The following is a 21661-nucleotide window of genomic DNA, read 5'->3' as shown; positions in this document are numbered from 1 at the left end:
ATGACTTTTTATGCCTTACTATACTATGATTTTTTATGACATTTTATGCCATACTATACTATGACATTTTTATGACTTTTTATGCCTTACTATACTATGATTTTTTATGCCATACTATACTATGACATTTTTTTCACATTTTATGCCTTACTATACTATGATTTTTTTATGACATTTTATGCCTTACTATACTGTGACTTTTTTATGCATAACTATACTATGACGTTTTTCTGACATTTTATGCCATACTATACTATGACATTTTTATGACATTTTATGCCATACTATACTATGACATTTTTTTCACATTTTATGCCTTACTATATTATGATTTTTTTATGACATTTTATGCCTTACTATACTATGACTTTTTTATGCCTTATTATACTATGACGTTTTTATGACACTTTTTGCCATACTATACTATAACATTTTTACGACTTTTTATGCCTTACTATACTATGACATTTTTTTCACATTTTATGCCTTACTATACTATGACGTTTTTATGACACTTTTTGCCTTACTATACTGTGACATTTTTACGACTTTTTATGCCTTACTATACAATGGTTTTTTTTATAACATTTTATGCCTTACTATATTATTACTTTTTTATGCATACCTATACTACTACGTTTTTCTGACATTTTATGCCATACTATACTATGACATTGTTATGACTTTTTATGCCCTACTATACTATGGTTTTTTTATAACATTTTATGCCTTACTATACTATGACTTTTTTACGACTTTTTATGCCTTACTATACGATGATTTTTTTATGACATTTTATGCCTTACTATACTATGACTTTTTTATGCATAACTATACTATGACGTTTTTATGACATTTTATGCTATACTATGACATTTTTACGACTTTTTATGCCTTACTATACTATGATTTTTTATGACATTTTATGCCATACTATACTATGACTTTTTTATGACATTATTTGCCTTACTATACTATGACATTTTTTTCACATTTTATGCCCTACTATACTATGACGTTTTTATGACAATTTTTGCCTCACTATACTATGACTTTTTTTATGCCTAACTGTACTATGACGTTTTTCTGACATTTAATGCCATACTATACTATGACTTTTTTTATGCCTAACTGTACTATGACGTTTTTCTGACATTTAATGCCATACTATACGATGACATTTTTTTCACATTTTATGCCTTACTATACTATGAAGTTTTTATGACATTATTTGCCTTATTATATTATGACATTTTAATGACACTTTAGGCCTATCTATACTATGATGTTTTTTGACATTTTATACCTTATTATACCATGACGTTTTTTCCTCTTATGTCTCACTATACTATGACAATTTTATGCCTTACCATACTATTACATTTTTTGGACATTTTTTGCCTTACTATACTATGACGTTTTTATGTTTTAGTATACTATGACATTTTTATGATATTTTATGCCTTAATATATTATAAAAAAATGTTGACATTTTTTGCCTGACTATACTATGACGTTTTTACAAAATTTTATGCCTTACTATACTATGACGTTTTTATGACATTATTTGCCTTATTATATTATGATATTTTTATGACATTTTATGCCATACTACACTATGACATTTTTATGATATTTCATGCCTTAGTATATTATGACGTGTTTATGACTTTTTTTGCCTTACTATGCTATGTCATTTTTATGACATTTTATGCCATACTGCACAATGAGGTGTTTATGCTTTATTATACTATTACATTTTTAAAACATTTCATGCCTTACTACACTATAACGTCTTTATGCCTTATTATATTATGACGCTTTTATGATTTTTATGCTTTACTATACTATGATCCTTTTTTGGAGATTTTATAGTTTACTGTACTCTGACGTTTTTATGCCTCAGTTTACTATGATTTATCACATATATGACATATATCTCCCGATATCAAGATTGATGTCTTTAGGTAGGTTGTTGCATCCCTACCAATTTTGAGACCAAACCTATGCTCTTTTTCTTACCTGTTGACAGAAATTATGATGCGTGTCCCGAGAAAGTCTGGATGATCTGTTATAAATTTCTTTGTAACTTCTTGAAATGTTTTCAGAGTCCAGACCTTATCATGAATGGTTCCATCAAGCTCATACGTCTGCAACATAGTAAAGATTTGCTTAGATTTGAAAACATTATATATTTTTGATTTACCATCACAGTCCACAATGCAGAAATGTCAGCTCTACTGCCCCTTCTGATTCTCCTACTGTCATTCTTTAAGAGAGGCTGGAGCTGTGGCGATCAGGTGTGAACAAACAAGCAAACACAAACCCTTGAGAGGCCACTCCGCAGTTCCAGATACATGATGTTGTCTTGGTGAAGCTCCTCCAGGCCTTTGTAGAAGTAGTCCCTCAGGACAGGAGCGTGGGTGATTAGCCCTGCAGCTGCAATGAAGGCTTTCTCAAACTTCTCCCACACAACATCTTGGTTTGGGTACTCACCATCTGGATCCTCGGTGAACAGAGTGAGGTGCTGCATTAAACTGAAAAAGACCCCAAACACCAAGTATTGGGTTAAAATCTCCTGTTACCTCCTGACCTGGAATTTGTGAGAGAAGGTGATATCTAATTCAACCTGTTATCAAAGCCTGCAGGGTCTCCTATTTTGGCTCTAAGAGTCTGAAGCAGCTGCCAGTAGAAGCAGTCCCATCGTGGGAACGGCTGGCGGTCAGAGAACAGGAAGCGGACCGAGTTGTCCCACGTGAAGCAGATGTAGCAGTGAGGCCTGTATGTGACGTTTTTCACCAGCCACTCAACGCTGACCAGAGACGAGCTGTGGATGTGGAGCGCTGCACCTACCAACAAGACGGCAACATAACGTCAAACACAAACCTGATGAACTACACACTGGTTGCTGAGTGCTGTGACCATTGATGGATTATGAGACATCAATGGTCTTTTCATCAATGAGTCTTTTTGCATCTATTCAAGGTCATTTTGTGACCTTGTAGTCTTTTTTGCATAACTTTCTGGTTATTTTGTGCCTCTTTATAATAAATTTCTTTCTTTTTGTATTCAATTTGTGGCTTTGTAGTTGTTTTGTGTCTTTGTAGTTGTTTTGCGTGTCTTTTTAGTCATTATACATTTCATTGTTGTTATTTTGCATCCATTTTTGTCCTTGTTTTGCACTTCTGTAGTCCTTTTGAGTCATTTTGTAATCCTTTTGTAGGCCCTAACCCTAACCCTAACCCTAATCCTTCCCTTTGTAGTTTTGTAGCTTTCAGGGACATTTAACGGGTGAATCAGAACTCTCAGGTGCTGCTGTTGGTTAAAAAATGCACTTGAACTTCATTAAAAAACTTCTGCACACATTCTACAAAATTCTACAGCACAATATACACTTAATCATTTGAAACCATTAAATCCCCTATTTTCTTGTTCATCCCCTTTTTTAAAATTATTCACAAAACTGCCCTCAGGAAGATGCTATAGAGCCACAATAACAACCAAGAACATTTACAGAAATAACTTTGTTGAACTCGTAAGCATCAGTCAGACTGAAATTATGTCTGTTATTGTTGTCTGTGTTGTACTAATTTTATTATTGTATTTATTGTTTGAAAGCTACAATCATTGTCCACATTTGTGGACAATGAAGATTATTATCATATTATTATTATTATTATTATAAAGAAAGCATGAGATGCAAGTTCTATTTTTCTAAAAGAAAATTTAAAATTTGCTGTTTTAAAACTGCAGCTGTAATATAACAGAAACAAATACTGGATTGGATTTGGTTTTTAGACCTGCATCCATGGCTGTGACATCACCTTTAGGCATCTTCTGCAGCAGTTTGAAGATCGAACTCTTTTGAATGAGAGGCTTTGCCTTGAAGAAATGGATAGCAGGTGGGAACTGGGCAGCAGACATCTCTTGCTCCTTCAGCCGATGGAGGTAAGAATCCAGCTTCTGCTCGGCTGCTGTCAACGCCCATCGGCCTCCGGTCTGTCTGGACGCCTCCTGACGCATCAGCAGGTCCCTCTGAGAAGGGTCCGGCATCCCATCAGTCACCCTCACAATCCACAGAAGCGGCACATAAGTGACCACAGCCTTGCAGATTGAGCTCACCATGTCCTTGTGTGTCACCAGAGGGTGCTGTCCTCCTCCTAGAACATGATCACACCCTCCACAGTGAGCAGGGTTGTTGGATTTGGTGCTGTAAAATAATTTTAAAGAAATCCTCTGTGAGAACCATAAACCCCTGACATTAAAGCCACTCTGCATCACAAGAGAGAACGTGTAGTTTTTGTGGTGTAGCCTGTTAATAACTTTGACAAACTTGTTTTAAGGTAATCAACATGATAACACGCTGCTCAGCTTGCATTACGGTGCTGACAGAGTCCATTCACTAGATGACCATGACTGTTTCACTCCCTAAATCAGATGAGCTCAAGAAATAAGTGGAGGAAAAGTGACTAACAATCCTATGAACATTAATAGTAACTTAAACAACTTACAGCCAAATCTAGAAACTTTAAATCATGAAAAAAACTCACAAGTAAGAAGGAGCTCTCTCTGTGTCTCAGGCTCAGCCGTTTCCCAAAATGCTCTGCTTGTTTTCCCCAAGAAACTCCGCTATCAGACTAGCATGTCAGCAAAATGCTCTGAGCAACTGGATAATTGGGGCGTTTTTGTCTGACAAATACCATGTGATAAACTAATGAAGGAAGCATGAATGGCTAGTGTTGCAAAAGAAATGTAGAAACTGTACGTCGCTCAACACTGAGGACACTGTCCGAGTCAAAAAAAAGAGCAGACAAGTGATACTAATGATTTATATTTTATTATGTTTTACATTTCCACAATATAACATTTTCAGTTTGAGACACAATCAAAAAAAAAGAGAAAACAACAAAAAGAAAACAACAACCACACATACATATAATTTAATCTGGAAACCTCATATACATACAGTGCACCCTCTGGAATGATATCACCCACTCCTTTAATTCATGACAGAATAACAACATACAGTCGATGTAACATCAATAAATTAACTCTGTAAGGTCATGTACGGTCTTCAGTTTTGTTACTAGGATACTATTTATTTTTCCTCTGTGATTGGTTGGAGCAGACATCCATTATCAACACAATACCCCATGCAACTCATAATGCAGGGTAGAGGTTAATGAAACAGGGAAAACTTTGACACGGATACGGTGTGTTTGTCATGAAGACTGATCCAATTAGAGGACCACCTGTTAAAACATCCAGCCAATCACCCAATCCCGTCCTCCCTGACTAATCAGTGTAAACCGAGACCCTCAAAAGGGGGGGGAGCAGCAGAGTAAACCGGTCATTACAGCTGTGCAGTACCCATGATGCACATCTCCAATGTTGAGCTGCAGCATCTTATCATGTCCCTTAATGCACAGAAAAAAATACAACAATACATCACACAATGATAACAATGCGTCTCTTTTTGCATCGGAAATTTCGCTTCACAGACAAGAGGAATGACGTCTTTCATATGACAACATAAAAAATAAAAGCGGAGTTTTTATCTCTAATACAGCAGAGCCACTCAGTCCATAAACTTGCGGTTTGGGTTGGCACCGAAGAGAGCCACTCGGATTTCAGGCATCATCTGCAAACACACAAACAATTCTTTTCACTATCCATTTATATGACAATTATTTTCTTGTTTAATTGCTTGGTCTGTAAATAATTAGAAAATTAAATGCCACATGGAATAAAAAATGCTCCTATCAATTTCCTAAAACTCGAGGCGACATATTCAAATGGTTTGTTTTGTTTATTTCTGTCAGATGGATTGTAACAGCTGCAGTCTTTTAGTGACATTTAAAAAGGAGGATTCAAACTATCTGTTTCTTACCTGCTGAGCCATGAGGTCCAGTCTGCTCTCCAGGGTGTTGGCCACCTTGATCTTCCCATTGCCATTATAGAGCTCAATCCCCCCAGAACTGCAGGCAGGAAAAAAATAAAAAATAAAAAAAGACATCAAAACAAGAACACACTTAATTTGCAGGAGTTAAGTTTGACTCTGTGACTTTTGATTTATGTTTCAAACACTGATGGTGCTCACATGTCTGGGGAGAGGAAGGTGTCCTGGTCGATGCGGACCTCCAGGTTGTTCTTCACAGCTGCTTTATATATGGGGATGTTCCTCTGGATGGACGCCTGTCGATGAAAAACAGTTTGAATAGATAGAAGGTAACCTGTTACCACATGTGAATTCAGTCACCCGACACGCTCTTCTCACACACACACTCACTAATCTACTCACCTGTACCAACTGCACGTCCTGTTTACGGCAGCGAATGGTCACTTTGGTCTCCAGGAGCTGATAGAATCCCTGACATAAAGGATTGTAAAAGGGTGTAAAACCTCAGTGTTTAAACAAAGTCACAGTCTCTTCATAGACACATAATCTGTTGCCAAACTGATATCTGAGTATGTGTATCAGCCGAGAGTTCAAACAAACCTGTAAGATCAATCCGTCCAACAGGGCTGGATACCTGGCCGCGTCCTTTGCAACGTTAGCGAGCCGCTGGCGGGCCTCATTCAACATTTCCTGAGGGTGCAAATACACAGTATTGTTATTTATCCATCTCCTTGTGCACACTAAATATGACAGTATGTTGGCAGGATGATGTCCAGTAGCTTACTGAGATCATGTCATCGCGGGCTTTCAGCACCTTCAGTCGAGCCTGGTTCATCAGGTTAGACATTTGACTGTTGAGAAGACAAACAACACACACATAGGGTCAGGTTTAGATTTCTAAGTGGGCTATGTTTGTCCAAGCGGAAACCGTGGAGACGGTTTGGAGCAGGTCACAAAAGAGTCATTGTAGAACGAAGCGACTAAATAAAATTACAGAAACTCAGTGTCACACGTACAGCTATTTCTTTGTTCTTAAAAAGGGCAGAATTGAGGAAGAGAGGACTTGATGTGTCCTGTGATGTCTCGCCATGACTCACATTTTCTTCTGCTGCTCGATCTGCTTCTCTTTCTTCTCGTAGTACTCCATTATCTTCAGCCTCTGAGTCTGGACCAGGCGGCCCTTCTCAATGTTGAACTCTTCTTCCGCCTGCAGGAGGAGACACAGTTCACTCACAGGAAGCAGAAATCCTCTGTGAGAACGGCATTTTTCACTAGTGGTAATTTTAAACGGCACTGAGCGGGGGGCGCCATATATTAAAGGTCAGTTTAGAAAGGTTTAATCTATAATATTTAAAGACACATTTTTCATAGAACACGGAGGGAGAATCTATCCTGAAACTGTGCTGCGGCACTGAAAATATCAACACTGATTGGCATGCTATGACGTTAATGACTGTTAATCTATAAATATGTCACAATTCCAACTGTATTTACAAATAACTAAGGCTGCAACTAACAATTATTTTCCTCATCAATTAACAACCTGTAAAATGTTTTTACAATCTATTTTTCTGTAACATGAGAGAAAATAGTGAAAAAAATGCCTAAAATTTTAAAGAGCCCTAGGCGTCTTCAATTTGCTTGTTTTGTAACTCTTAGTTATATCTATGTTAAATATTCAATGATACAATGAACCAGCAGATTTTATAAATGACTTAAACAATTAATTGATTATCAAAACTGTTGCAGAAATTTCTGTGTGCTGAGTAATCAATTAATCAGTTGTTTTAGCCATGAAAATAAATACCATCGATTGATGCTAGGACATATTTGGCTCTGTGTTCGGACATCTAAAAATGACATTTTTACAATAATTGTCTCTTATTTTATAGAGAGCACTTTTCAAAAATCAAGTTGAAAGGCTGAAAATCAAATAAATCTACAAAATCAACAAATCTTAATTAAAATGTAATCATACAGATTAGATTTCATAATTAAACTGACAAAACCAATCCCAGTACTATAACATAAAAGAAGGATGTAACTCATTATCTAATATACCCATGTATTACAACTGCTGTGTCCTAATTCCCTCAAACTCCATCATCGAAGACGGCCACATGATTGTCAGCCTCATCTAAACACACCCCCAGCCTCCACAGCAGTTAGTTGAACTGACTTGAATGTGACACACTGACGGCGCTTATAAGTTCAGGTAAAAGACAAATTTCTAAAAACAGAAATTATTTGTCACATGTAAAATAATCACCTGAAGTTCATAAAGGCTCAGATTTTGTGAAATCTGCCAATGGACTCCTTCATATCTGCACTTACTGTGCGTTCAGCGCCCCCTAGTGGCATGTCTGGGACATTAAAAGTCTCTGGTGGTGAGAACGGTGTATTATTTCTAACATTATACACATGAAAGTGTTTTCTTTAATGTGGATTTATTGTATGTTAGCTGCTCCATGTTAGTTTATGTTTATGCTGCATATTCTTGTTCCCTGGTTTCTCTTGAACAACACATGTCAATAACATTACCTGTTAAAAATAATAATGAATAAGCAACTAGATTTTGGCACCGTGTACTAACACTCACTACACTGCCTGGTCTGATGGGGGCACTACAATAAACTTTGAAAAGGACAGAACTGCTACATTATAGGCCTGATTTTCCAGGTTGGGCTGGTGCCTTGTTGCATGACTTCATCTGTCCACTGTTGACTCATACAGGCATAAAAATGTCTAATAACTTTAAAAAAAAATAATTAAAAAACACTGATTGATCATCCATTAAAGTCTCTGTCTACAGCACTGTGTGTTGATGTGTACATGTCTTTATACCTTTGCATCAATTTCTTCTGCCTTCTCGTTGGCCTCCTGTTCGATGAAGGCCATCATGTGTTTGATCTGTGAACACAAAAAAGAAACGAGTTAGGATCGCTTAAAAAATAAAATAAAATGTTGATTCCACCATAAGTTCTCTCAGGTTTTAGCCCCAGTGTGTGTCTCTCATGCATTACTGATACATTCCAGTCACAGTATAAAACATTTGATTCTCTGAAAATCAAAATACACAGCGATCTGTAAAAATAAAAAATAAAAACATTAGGTCATTACTGCTAATCTGAAGGTTTTTCCAGGATTCTCAAAGACTTAAGACTCATTCTGGATGTTGCACAATAAAAAACATTTTTAACCCACTTCACAAGTTGCGACTTTACTTTCTGATCCACAAAGCTGTAAGTTGCATATGTTCTTGCTCTTTTTTGTAAAACACACGCAAAAATATTTACACTTTAAAAATATGAAATAATCATCAATATATACTGTAGAATTTTTCAGTTTTGGTTCATGTTGTACTAACTGAGTGAAGACACGTCATTTCCAGCTACTATCTTTGTCTGAGTTGGAAAAAAAATACATTTTAAATAAAGTTTTTATTATACAACATGAAAAATATTTTTTTTATCCTGATGATTAGGAGAGTCTTTGAGAATACTTTCAAAACAACAGAGAGTTTTGTTTCAGAGACTGCTGGAGATCTGACATTTGGATGCTTATCTCTGTGACTGAAATGGAAATACATGAACATTATGGCTTGTTAAGTGTGGACCAAGGATACTGCTTGATGTCAGCTTCCTCATAACTAAAGAAGGGTTTTGTCGCCCACTTGTGAAGCAACTGTTTCTATCACTACGGTGAGAAATGTTTCTGTCCGTTTTGCGTCACATCAGTGTGAAATTTAAGCAGCAATGACTCCTGTAGCTTCACATTAGCGCTCGTGAAGCTTATTTTCAGCCTTTGCTGAGATTTCCCATTGTCTGAGTCCAGACTGTGTCTCACTCTCTCCAAGTTCCTCATCAAGGCCGTAGCATGTGTTCATCATGTGATCATTTGGAAATATGACCCTCTGCATATCAGCTGAAACTGCCACACAACACCGGCTACAAAATGGCTGCTTGTGTTGATATATAACTATCACCCAATAATTCATAAAACCCCAGACAAACATGTTTTAACAGCTGATGTTTGTGTTTAACTCAATGCTAACCCACTGCAGCTCTCTCAATGTCATTTTCCTCGACACACACATTTCCAATTAGAACTAAAGCGAGCAGAAACATTTCTCAGCGTTGTAATAAGACACATAACAGCGCGTGAAGCCCTTCAACAGTAGCTTTAGATAAATGGTTGATTGGTGTCATTTTGAAGGTTAAAACGGTTCATTACCTGCTTCTGTACATCGGCATCGCTGAGCGCCATGGCTGCAGTTGTCAGAGATCCGCCCGGGCCTGTCACAGAAAAACGCAAGAGAACAGTCAAATCAAACGCACTGACAGATGAAGGAGGCCGCCGTGAATAAAAATAAAATTTTAATCCTGCAAGGCGAGCTTTAAATCGATAATTATTTACCGGAGAATCACAGAGGAGGAGGTTTGAAATAATCGCCGCAGTCGTGACTAGTAAAGATGTCTACGGGGATCAGCTGATTTGCGAGGTCACATGATGTTTACTTCCGGGAAGCAGCCAATCACGTGCGAGAACATAAGACCCGTTTACCTTAATGTAAACGAAGAAAATGTTCATTCATTCTTTTATTTAGTGAGTTATTTATTTCAGTGACTTGTTTCTCAGTTTAATGCTTTATTTAATTATAGTAAATATAAACGTATGTATGTAAACATTTAGATCAGCTTTTTATACTAAAACGTTTGAAACTAAGAAAGCAATATTTCTACATTCTTATCATGATTATCCTACATTAATATTATTAGATCTATTGTGGTTAAAAATAAAGTATTTTATTATAACTGCATTTTTTTTTTTTTTACAGTTAAACTAAAAAAAAACTTAAACTTGAAGTTTAAAAATATCTATTGAGTAGCTGAAGACAATTTTCTGTTTACGGACTGAGCATCTAAATGTTCCTTTAGCAAAGTAATGGCCATGATATGTTTTTATATAGGTTTTTAATAGTGAGTCAATATTGATAATTTCAAAAAATAGAAGAGCCAGTAGATTAGTAAAGGTCTGTCTGCATGTCAGGAGTAAAAGAATTTCAACTGTGTAGATACAATATACTTGTTGGTGCTGTGCAAGTGACTCCTGACATAGTTTCCAGTCTTGTAATGCGTCCTGCCAGCAGAGGGAACTAGAAGTTGGAAAGTTCAGCTTTAGAAATAGCCCTTCTCCCGGTCTGACATGCATTTTCCACTCATGCTGAGCACAGTGCGGGCTCACTGATAATCTGCTGTTTGGACAGTGACCATACAACTCCACACACTGTTAACCTGAGTGAAACACTCACCCACTGACCTCTGTCGACCCTTCACAGACTGTGAACGCACGGGTCAAAGTCTGATTCAACATTCAAGAGTTAAACAGTTATTTCTTTTTCACTATTTACTTACATTATTGATGGCGTTTCTCACTCTGGACAGACAGCAAAGTCACCACTGACTCCTCTCCAGCCAACTGTTATGTCATGGATTTGAGGAGAGGTGGGGTGGGTGAAGGGAGAGAGGGAGAGAGAGAGAGAGGGAGAGAGAGAGAGCGAGACTTTTGCACAGCTTGTCCATCTTGTTATTCCTGTGCCAGCTCCAGCATGCATGTCTGCCTCTCTGTTATTTTGTTGCTTCGTGTCTGAATACACGTCTCACTTTGATTTCCAGCATCTGCTTCTCATCTAACAACTCATTCAGCACCTCACCAAGAGGACACAGGTACGCCAGGAAGTTGTTTTCCTTTTTTTTTTTTTATTCACACTGCAGAAAGTTTTAGCAAAGCTTGAAATCACAAGAAAGTCTGAAGAAGATCTCACATTGCTGAAAGAAAAACAAAAATCAAGAATGTGATTTGAATTTGTGGCCTTTGTGTGCCATGCTTTGATAAGAGTGTATTATGTGTAAACAAGTCAGAGTTAGAAGGGTCATTATGGGTCACTCTGATGTAGTGAAGGGCAAAATCTCACCTTGCACAAGACAGAGACACAGGCGTGAGGAGCTGATTCGCCTTATCAACCACTTCTCTCGCTTTGACATTGAAATCTGACCTTTTGTAAATTCTGGCATCTGATATCATTCTGTCCTCATCACACAGAGGCACAGAAAGAACGCCCTGAATCTCACTGATCATTTATTTCACCATGAGTCTGTTATCTCTGGGATAGGATCAATGGGAATCCAATTACTCAAGTAGGCCAGTAAGTAAAGGAGGATCACAGAATAGAGGAGGTTGATTGGGACACACAAACATTGTGTGTGTGTGTGTGTGTGTGTGTGTGAAGGGTTTAAAATGTTTCTATGGCCAACTTTTATGTTTATGGCAGATCTGTGAGTGGGACTGAAGTCTGCGAAGGCCTCCACAGAGACAATATGGCAGCTGGTTGGTCATTAAATCAGTGACGTCTGGGAGATGTCTGTCTCAGTCTGCTCACTCTGGAGAAGGGCGGAGTGATACAACGTCACGGATTTGAGTCATCAAGACAGGGAAGAAATAAAAAAAGGCAAAACACAAAATTATAATATATTTTGTAGTAAATCATAAAGAAGAGAAAGATAGATTTAACAGATCCCTAACGTTCAATGAAAAACAAACTTGATCATTAATAATCAGGTGATTTAGCTCCTGAAAAGCACCACTGTGTTCTGGAAATGTTTATTCAAGGACCTAATAAGCATTTTTTATTGATTTTGTCCAGCTGCTAGTCTCAGAGTCAGAAAGTTGTTACCAAACTGTTGCATAACTGGCAGGAAGAGGGTTTGTTTTCCTCTGTGAGGCAACACAAAAGAAGCTGTGTTTCAATCTTGGAATGGATTTGCACGTGAGGGCATGTTCTCATATCAGTAAGAGTGAAAGTACAGAAACTGCACTCTTTTACTCAATTCTTACATTATGAAAACATATTTTATATAGATGTTTATAGGAACTATTCACATATTATGTTTATATTTTATGAGGTAGGGACCAATCATAAAGGGTTAGTTTAGGCCGAGTTAAGGAATTAAAGAAAAGAAAATTAATCCAAAACGGCTGATATATGATTTTGGAGTCCTATCCAGGCATAATCTAGATCAGAGGTCGCCAACATGTTTGACTTTTGACCTTTCAAAATGATCCAGATGACTATGAACTGTGAGAACTTCAAGCAAACAGGGATTTTTACCTTCTCATGTTGTTTAATTTTCAGTATTTTTAGCCTCAGGAGCTAAAACGATTTATTTTTGTCAAATATCTCGACCCCTCAGATTCCTCTCGTGACCCCTTGGTGGCTCCTGATTCGACTCCACTGATCAGGATGTTCAGTTTAAATGTTCTACCTGTGCTGATGGGTGTAAATGTAAACAGTGCCATGCAAACTTTTATGGACCAATTCAGAGAAGAGTGTGACAGTATCCCCTACACCAGGAACACTGGGACCAAATAGCATGTGCCCCAGCATCAGGCCCCTTTTTTGTAAACACACATTCTTCAGTAGAATCCGTTTTCCTCCTCATTTATTTTTGCAAAATCAAATATAATTGAACCAAACTGGCAAATCCTCCCCATCACTGACGTTAACCTCGTGCCGCAGCTACTATTTGTCACTAATTACAACTATTTGTTTTGCTTACAGCGATCAGATTTTGGATTCACAGCTTCATGTAAGGTTGAGTGTAAATGTAACAGACATTCAAGCCCCGCAGAAGCTGTGAAGGGATTTGTACTCGTTAAGAGACGTGATGTGAAACCAGAGAAAACACAGACAGGCCACATGTCGTGAGCGTGATACAACTTTCGACGGTGAGGAGATAGTGTTGAGAATATCTATTCTGGGGCTGGCAGGGGGGGTGAATACTTTCTGCAATCAAAGCTGAGACGTGGCACAAGGGGGTGCAGGGGGTCACCTTGACACAGGCAGACACTCCTGAGTTGAATTCAGGCGAACAGATATTTATACAGTGGCATTCTTCACACGACACATTGTTTATTTAGAAACTGGGATTGCTTACTGTTGGAATTACATGATAATATCTCAGTTTTGGTAAAAAACAGAGGTCGACTGCTGGAATCTTGATGTTTCAGACATAATTAATAATTTGTCTCTTCCATTTCATGTCCCTACTTTCGCCTGATTCTCACGTCATGTGAAATCACTGAGATAGCTTCCACTCTTGGGTGACAGATGGAGATGCATATAGTGCCTAAACATAGCAAACTATGCAGGTCGAGGCTATAGATAGTCACAGCCGCTGTAACACAGAGAAGCCAGTGAACAAGTTTTTCCAATCACAGCGTCACTGATGTCAGTGCGAGCACAGACGGGTAAAAAATAGCAGTGGACCATGTAGCTGTGTTGGCCAACGTCATTTCATTAAAGCCAATATGTCAAGAATTTTTCACATTATTTCAATGACACAAGCTGTTGTTTGTAGAAAAATTGATGTGGAAAAATTATTGTTGTACTGAGAAATATTATGCTCTCTGTCGGCCATGACATCTGTTTTGATACCAACGCCATCATTTTCAGATGCTTCGCATAGTGGCTTTAAATTCATATTAAACATTATTATGATTTAAAAAAGAATAATAATACTTTGTCAAATGTTGAACTTAAGCCAAAAGTCCAAACGCAGTGACTCTGGTGTTTAGTCTTAGTCTCAATTTGACAAAATCAAAAAGAGACTTTATCTTCAAAGCAATAGTTGTACATTGAGAGACATATGTTTATTTGATTTCTTGCCAAGATACCACTCTCATATCATTGGTTAAATATGCAGCTACAGCCAGCAGCTGTTAGCTTAGCTTAGCAGACAGGAAACACAGGGAACCATGTAGCCGCGCTGCCAAACAGTAACAAATCTGCCTGACAGCAGCTCTAAAGTCACTGATTAAAATTTTATCTGGTTTGTTTAAAAAAGAACAAAGTGAAAGACTGACACGCAGCTGTAGAGGTGCTGCTGTGTGGATTTCATTTGTTCAAAAGTGAGATGAGAGTCAATCTTCTCATCGAACTAAGAAATGCAAAACTTTTTATTTAACACCTGTATCTTCTGACTTACCTACTTATAACTTTGAACTTTAACCTGTGGAAAGCGGTCAGCCCCATCGCACCACAAGTGTGTTTGGTAGTTAAGACCAGCAGACACACGACAGATGATTTCCCAGATGATCACATGCAGATGTAAAGACTCTGCAATAACTTCCAATTTACGATACATCACATTTTATTTTCAACTGATCATATTTTTTGTGTGTAAAAAAAATCTTGAATCTGCAAAGTAACTGCTCTATATCTGCAAGATAAATGTAGTGGAATAAAAAGTACAATATTTCCCTCTGAAATGCGGCAGAGCAGAAGAACTGAGTAGCAAAAAATGGAAATAGTTGTGTAAACTGAAAGAACCGTATAATTACTGCTTAGCGAGTACAGGACTTGAGTTAATGTAATAAGTTACATTCCACTACAGCGGTTCATGTGAGTCTGTCCCGCCTCTGATCTGTTTTGTCTCTGCAGCAGCCGGCCGTCATTCTGGAGGGAAAGGCCCCAGTTGAGTCCAGCAGGGGGGATGGAGGAGGCGGGGAGGCCACTTCCTCCAGCCCCAGCCCTGCTGCCCTGCCTCTGACCCAGGCAGAGAGCGCCGGGCCCTGGCAGAGCGAGAGCCTGCTGGCAGAGTCCTGGTCCACGATGGGCGACGTGGACCACGAGGACACCAAGAGCCTCGACAGTAGCGACGGGGTGGTTCTGCCCGGGGAGGAGAACCACTCCTCCAACTCTGACATGGTCCACCTGGAGCGAGAGGAGGTGGAGATGCTCGAGGAGGCGGAGAAGGAGGCCGCAGAGGATGAGAGGGCAAGGAGAACAGAGGAAGAGGAGGAGGAGGATGAGGAGCTGCAGACGAGTGTGTTGAGTGTCTTAGGCGGGGAGAAGGAGCTGGTGGAGCTCAGGGAGGAGGAGCAGGACCTCCAGGCCCCAGAAACTGAGGAGCTCCTGGTGTCAGCAGAGGAGCCGTATGTGAAGAAGGCGCCCGCAGAGTTCAGGCAAGTGGTTCCCCCGATGGCTCTGCCTCCCCTGCCTATCGTCAGGTTTGATCCCCCCTCCACGACGTCCACCCCGGTCCCTTCAACCACAACTACTGAAGCCGAGGAGCTCTATTCTCTTCAGGGGCTCCACCCTCCGTCTATCCTCGCGCCGATGGCAGCCGAGCCCCCAGCAGAGAGTCTCGAGCAACTAAAATTCTCACAGATCCCTCTTTCAGATGTGGAGGAACATTCAGTTAAAGAGTCTCAGGCAGCACCTGAAAAGCCGGAGCCACAGCCCGCCGCTACCAAGACTGGCAAACCTCTGACCTCCACAGAGCTGCTGTGTGGAGGGGCTGCTTTAGTAGCCGTTGTTGGAGTAGTGGCGTACGGTGCTGTGGCCTACTGCAGAAAGTAGAAAAGTCTCCCCTTCAGCCCTGAATCACCCTTTAAACACAGGTCTTCTCTGTTTTTAAATCTATTCCAAACGAATTATTCCACTTCACTCTCTGAATTCTGGATGTTACTCTCTGACACTCTTTGTATTGTAGTTACTATCAGACACATCAATTTGATTGTTTGGATTCGTTTTTGTGCTACCTCAGCTCACAGCAGAGCTCATGGCCTTTGTTTTTTCTCTCTTTTCAATCGATCTCTGAGTAAACGTAGCCAGTGAAATGTAAATCGAGAATGTAAAATCAATGTAAGGTACAATTTTAAAGACTCCTGAAACTTGAAATGTTTGTTTGATGTCTCTTTGTGTGATAGTGTCTCTCATTACTTCAACAGAAATCAACACCAAGGATGAAATTAGACACCAATTCCTCTTTTACCTGTGTCATGTTTACCAAGCCACTGCTAGAATACTCAACTGAAAGACACTGTTCCTAACTTCCTGTGCGTGTGGGATGACATTTAAAAAAAACAAAGTGGCCATCCAAATGCAGCTTTACAGATTTAAATCAGGTGTACTCTGGGAATAATGACCTGATCACACACACATTACACACTGCATGCAATATAACTGTGCTGCGTACAGTTGACTTTTAAAAACCTGCATTAATTTAGTTTTTTGCCATTTGAGGGCCCGTACTTACATATTACCATCTTTAGGTTGATATTGGCGCAACTGTCAGTAAACAGTTATTTATTTTCACATCCATTAAGACACAAAACGACATTATCATTCATTGGGAGTCGAGCCAAAATGAAACATTTGTCTCTTTAGCCGATACCTAGTTTCTTGCTAACTCTTCCTGTGTGACACTTCGGGCTCGGCAGGTAGCGTACAATGTGTTTACAGAGGTTTTTCACTGCCCTTTGTGGCCAAAAACGTCTCTGAGCGGTCAGAGTGAGCTGAAATAGTAAAGCTGCAATCTGCAAAAAATAAAACACCTGAAACCTCTGTAGCTGTAGCCGAGGGGAACTGAAGAGTCGGATATGATCATCACTGCAAGCGACCGCTTTCACACACAAGTAGCCATGTGGTCCATTGTCAATATGAGTGTACTGATTATACCCACTTTAAAGCGACACAGTGTCTGCTTGAGAAGCTGGAGAGGGAGAAACTATCCAGTATTTCCCAATAAGCAAAGATTTTGTCTTATTTTCAGTTCCTGGCATGATGATCCCCGTTGCAACACCGTCATTTATTTTCATTGTGACTGTTTCAGTTTGGGTGCCAGGGTAAGAAACTCTGGCAAAAAAAGTTGAAACTGGCTTAACTTTTGCCTCAGTGCGGCTCAATCAAGTACACACACGTACACGTTCCTGAAAGACTAATAACATGAAATCCTATCTCATTGTATTATAAACCTCTGGGCAGTGTTTTAGCATCTGATAAGATTTCAATTTGTTAATCATAGCAGCCTTCAGGGATTGTATTCTCCTGTCCTGTCAGTGGCTGAAGCAACGATTTCATATAATGACACATATGTCTAGCCCATATAAATATATACATTTATGTATTTATGCTTATGTTGTAGACGAATATTACATGAAAATATTTCCATCCCAAAGCCTGTAATCTATGATTTTTTATATGTATGTTGTTTTAATGAACTTGCATAAATAAATATATGATAACACATAATAATTTTGAAATAATGAAAAAATCATATAGATATTTCTTAATATATGGACATATACAAATTGTACCATGTGTATTTCATACATGCTATAAACTTATATCTTCATATATCCAGAGGATGTATATATGTGATAATAATATATCCCCTTATAGGTGATATATATGGCAACATCACTCTTGATATAGGGACATATTTGTCATATATTACATTCCTGTATGAGTTGGTTTAACACAGTGCTGTTTTTACCCTGGAGGCACAGACCACTGAGCCAGACACCCACATAAGTCTTTGCCTGAGCAGCACACACACCACTTCCAGCTCAAGTCACATGAGCCCTAACCTTTGACCTCCTTAAGTCAGGAGAGCAAGAGGGTCTGATATAAGATCACAGAAAAAGTAAATTGGAAAAAGTGTTTTGTTAAATATAAGTTTTGTTTTCCAGAGGTTTACAGTGAGCTGTGCATTAAATACACACAGAGCTGGCTCTTCTCCTTATGGCAGGAATTTGGGAGATGTGAGACAGTATGTTTTGGTTTGATGCTCCGTCCTGCCGTCTGCTGGACGGTCAACACCATCGCAGTCATTTAGCAAACAAGGCATGAGACGAGTATCAACCACAGGACGACAGGACGTCTGCTCACATTACAGTTGTTTAACCAAAAGACAGATTGGCATCAAAAGTTGGATTTTTTTTTTTAATGAGACAACAGATAAATTCTTCATGATCTTCCATTATGTTATTTTTGCTACAGTGGGTAGAATAGGTATAAACTGTATTAGGATTTATAAATGGGAACTGCTGGATTAACAAGGAAGACATGAAAAAAAAACATGAAAGCAATTTGATTTTCACTGCAAAAGAGCTGATGTAATAAAACCTGAATAAATGTTATTGAAAATATACTTAAAGGGATAATAAATGTATGTTAATTGCTACAGAGTCTCTACCAACTATGTCCAGTTTTTTTCCACAGTTCTCGCACAGGACACGAACATGATCTCACAGATAATGATTATAACTCTGCGGTTGCACCAGCATACAGACAGATAGACTAATTATACACCAGTGGCTCTGACACTTCTTGATTTTCATCAAGTGCCAGTAAATAAAGAAGAACAATGGGTTTGACTGTGCAGCCGTTCCCACATCAGTGCCAGCATGCACGCAGCTATTGAATTGAGAAGGGGAAGGAAAATGCTTCTTTGTTTGGAAAGATAAAGCTGTCCGCTGCGCCAGAAAATATACTGTACCACCTTCACCAATAAACATGAATCTGTCTCTGTGTCTCTTTTTCCTCACCAACGCCCTCACTCCCAACACACCCACCTAAACACACCTCACCACATATTAAACAGGGATTTACTGACACCCAACATTATAATATCCAGATAACAGCAGCAAATGCATTATACTAAAACAAATAGTAATGTAACGTTGGCAATGTAATGTCAGAGGTTGTTCAAATGTGAGATAATGATCTTTAAATATTCACTAAACACAGCAGAAGTGTAGAAATATTATTACCAGTGAATATAATGTCACAGTGATGACATTTGTAAATCAATTCAAATCAGACAGTAAAAGTTTATTTATCTCTGCAAAGGAAATTGTATGCACCAAATACAACTAGACAATGAAAAGGAGAAGAAAGAACACAGTGTAAACCACAAAGGTAAAAACAACCTAAACGACTTTTTTCAAGCAAAAAATCTACGTGGAAGTGACAATCAATATGTGGACAGATAGATATCAATATCTAAAAGAAATTTAAAAAACACACACAATGTAATGAACAAAAACAACAACAACAACAACAACAACAACAACAACACTTCGTGTTTCATTTGATCACTTTTTCAACGTTTTCCCCAAAATCTTCAAAAATGATATCAAATAGAATAGAATAGAACAGAATAGAACAGAATAGAATAAAATACATTGTAATAGATTAGAACACAATAGGATAGAGCAGGATAAAATAGAATAGAACAGAACAGAAAAAGATAAAAACAGAATAGAACAGAATAGATTAGATTAGAATGAAAAACAACAAAATAGAGAATGAAATAGAACACAACATGATAAGACAGAATAGAACAGAATGGAATAGAATAAAACACAACAGGATAAAATAAAATACAGTAGAACACAAAATAATAGAATAAAACATAATAGAATAGAGCAGAGCAGAGCAGAACAGAACAGAACATACTGTAATAGAATAGAACACAACAGGATAGAGCAGAATGCAATAGAACAGAATAGAAAAGAATAGAATAGAATAGAATAGAATAGAATAGAATTCAACTGCAGTACAACATCCCACATTACTCATCTGTTGCAGATGAGTTCAGTGAGTGATCTCTACGGATCAGATAGTGACAAAAACCAACACCACTGATTTGATTATATAACACACGCAACAAATGAAAACTTTGTTAAGACCCCAAAAACCAACAGGCTCCTGATCCCACACAGAGTCAACACCAGCTCACAGCTGTCAGGCTTCAGCTGCAGCCCGACAGGCTGCGGTCTTTAATTTATGAAGTTTCACCCTGAATGGAAAGATGGAGAGAGGACGAGGTTTGTGGTTCTTTGTTTTTTATCAGCATGCAGCACAGGCAGGAAACACACACACACATGCACACATGCATATTTGCATGCTTGCACACTAACAGACACTCCTTCCTCCCCCACCCCCCACACACACACACACGCATGCACACACACGCACACACACGCACACACACACACACACACACACACACACACACACGCATACACACACACACACACACACAAACGCACACAAACGCACACACACACACACACACGCACACACACGCACACACACACACTGTGATGATAAGGTCTTTTCTTTCTTTTCTTTACTGCTAACTTTAATCCTGATGAGTGAAAATCAAACAACTGAACGATCCAAATCAAATCACATCAGAGCCAAATGGAGTCGTGTAAGTCAAGCTGTCATCTGACGGTGAAACTTTTATCCCTGATATAATTTGTGCATCTCCATGTCTTTGTTTCTATGATGCTTCCATCTCAGGCCTCACTGCCGGCGCACTTTAACAGGCCTGAAAGGGGAACTTCAGGAGCAAGTCAGTTGATATTTAAAACTGCACGGCTGAGATAAATGAACTTCTCAAAAAGCCTGTTTTTATTTGAACAGGGGGGTTGGCTTTCTGTGTGTATGTGTGTGTGTGTGTGTGTGTGTGTGTGTGTGTGTGTGTGTGTGTGTGTGTGCGTGTGTGTTTGTTTGGGGGGGGGGCCAGTTTCCACAGTGATCAACACATTATTAACCATTAACCTTTACAATCAAGTTTGTCTGTAGCGCTGTTTATGACATTCTGCTCAATTGGCAACACAAATAGTCACGACTTTTATTTAAATTGGCTTCAGCTCCAGAGTCAGCTCTTATACACCTGCGGACAGCAGAATAGTAACATGAAGACACTATTATGAAAAGAACCTAATAAAGGCATAAACTCATTTAACTCTAGACTTAAATGTTTAATTTCTTGAACTTTTAAGAACAACAGAATAAACTTAACTTCAAATCCACGCAAACACAGGTGAAAAATTGAAGAGCAAATTTGAAAAAATAGATCCAACAAACATCTGTGTAACTCTTCAATGATTATGAGTGACAGG

The 21661-nt window shown here is 38.6% G+C and overlaps 3 protein-coding genes across 6 annotated transcripts; 1 reads left to right on the top strand and 2 right to left on the bottom strand.

The window, feature by feature from the left end:
- Positions 1 to 2018: 2018 nt before the first annotated feature.
- Positions 2019 to 4637, bottom strand: LOC111656506 (adenosine deaminase 2-A-like). The gene is made up of 5 exons (XM_023408241.2): positions 4551 to 4637; positions 3825 to 4210; positions 2630 to 2849; positions 2327 to 2537; positions 2019 to 2150 (listed from the first exon to the last, which is right to left on the bottom strand). Exons 2-5 carry the CDS (start codon positions 4123 to 4125, stop codon positions 2019 to 2021), a joined length of 864 nt encoding a protein of 287 aa, XP_023264009.1. The 5' UTR covers positions 4126 to 4210; positions 4551 to 4637.
- Positions 4638 to 4818: 181 nt separating this feature from the next.
- On the bottom strand, positions 4819 to 11339 carry atp6v1e1b (ATPase H+ transporting V1 subunit E1b). Of its 2 annotated transcripts, none has more exons than XM_023408229.2 (10): positions 11314 to 11339; positions 10133 to 10194; positions 8744 to 8809; positions 6997 to 7106; positions 6684 to 6750; positions 6500 to 6589; positions 6302 to 6370; positions 6101 to 6195; positions 5891 to 5978; positions 4819 to 5641 (listed from the first exon to the last, which is right to left on the bottom strand). In XM_023408229.2, the coding sequence occupies exons 2-10, from the start codon at positions 10163 to 10165 to the stop codon at positions 5579 to 5581; spliced, it is 681 nt and encodes a 226-aa protein (XP_023263997.1). In that variant the 5' UTR covers positions 10166 to 10194; positions 11314 to 11339; the 3' UTR covers positions 4819 to 5578. The 2 variants fall into 2 exon arrangements, with proteins under 2 accessions (XP_023263997.1, XP_023263996.1); XM_023408228.2 differs by lacking the exon at positions 11314 to 11339 and adding an exon at positions 10316 to 10443.
- Positions 11340 to 11465: 126 nt separating this feature from the next.
- On the top strand, positions 11466 to 16640 carry LOC111656493 (uncharacterized). Of its 3 annotated transcripts, XM_023408226.2 has the most exons (3): positions 11466 to 11625; positions 13518 to 13684; positions 15399 to 16640. In XM_023408226.2, the coding sequence occupies exon 3, from the start codon at positions 15570 to 15572 to the stop codon at positions 16317 to 16319; it is 750 nt and encodes a 249-aa protein (XP_023263994.1). In that variant the 5' UTR covers positions 11466 to 11625; positions 13518 to 13684; positions 15399 to 15569; the 3' UTR covers positions 16320 to 16640. The 3 variants fall into 3 exon arrangements, with proteins under 3 accessions (XP_023263994.1, XP_023263995.1, XP_023263993.1); XM_023408227.2 differs by lacking the exon at positions 13518 to 13684 and having other exon boundaries at positions 15402 to 16640; XM_023408225.2 differs by lacking the exon at positions 13518 to 13684.
- The last annotated feature ends 5021 nt before the right edge of the window (positions 16641 to 21661 follow it).

Source organism: Seriola lalandi, unplaced genomic scaffold (genome assembly GCF_002814215.2).
Source record: "Seriola lalandi dorsalis isolate HSWRI2012SDOR001 ecotype SW California unplaced genomic scaffold, Sedor1 jcf7180002054357, whole genome shotgun sequence".
Lineage (NCBI taxonomy): Eukaryota > Metazoa > Chordata > Actinopteri > Carangiformes > Carangidae > Seriola > Seriola lalandi.
This window is presented reverse-complemented; position numbering and strand designations above follow the sequence as displayed.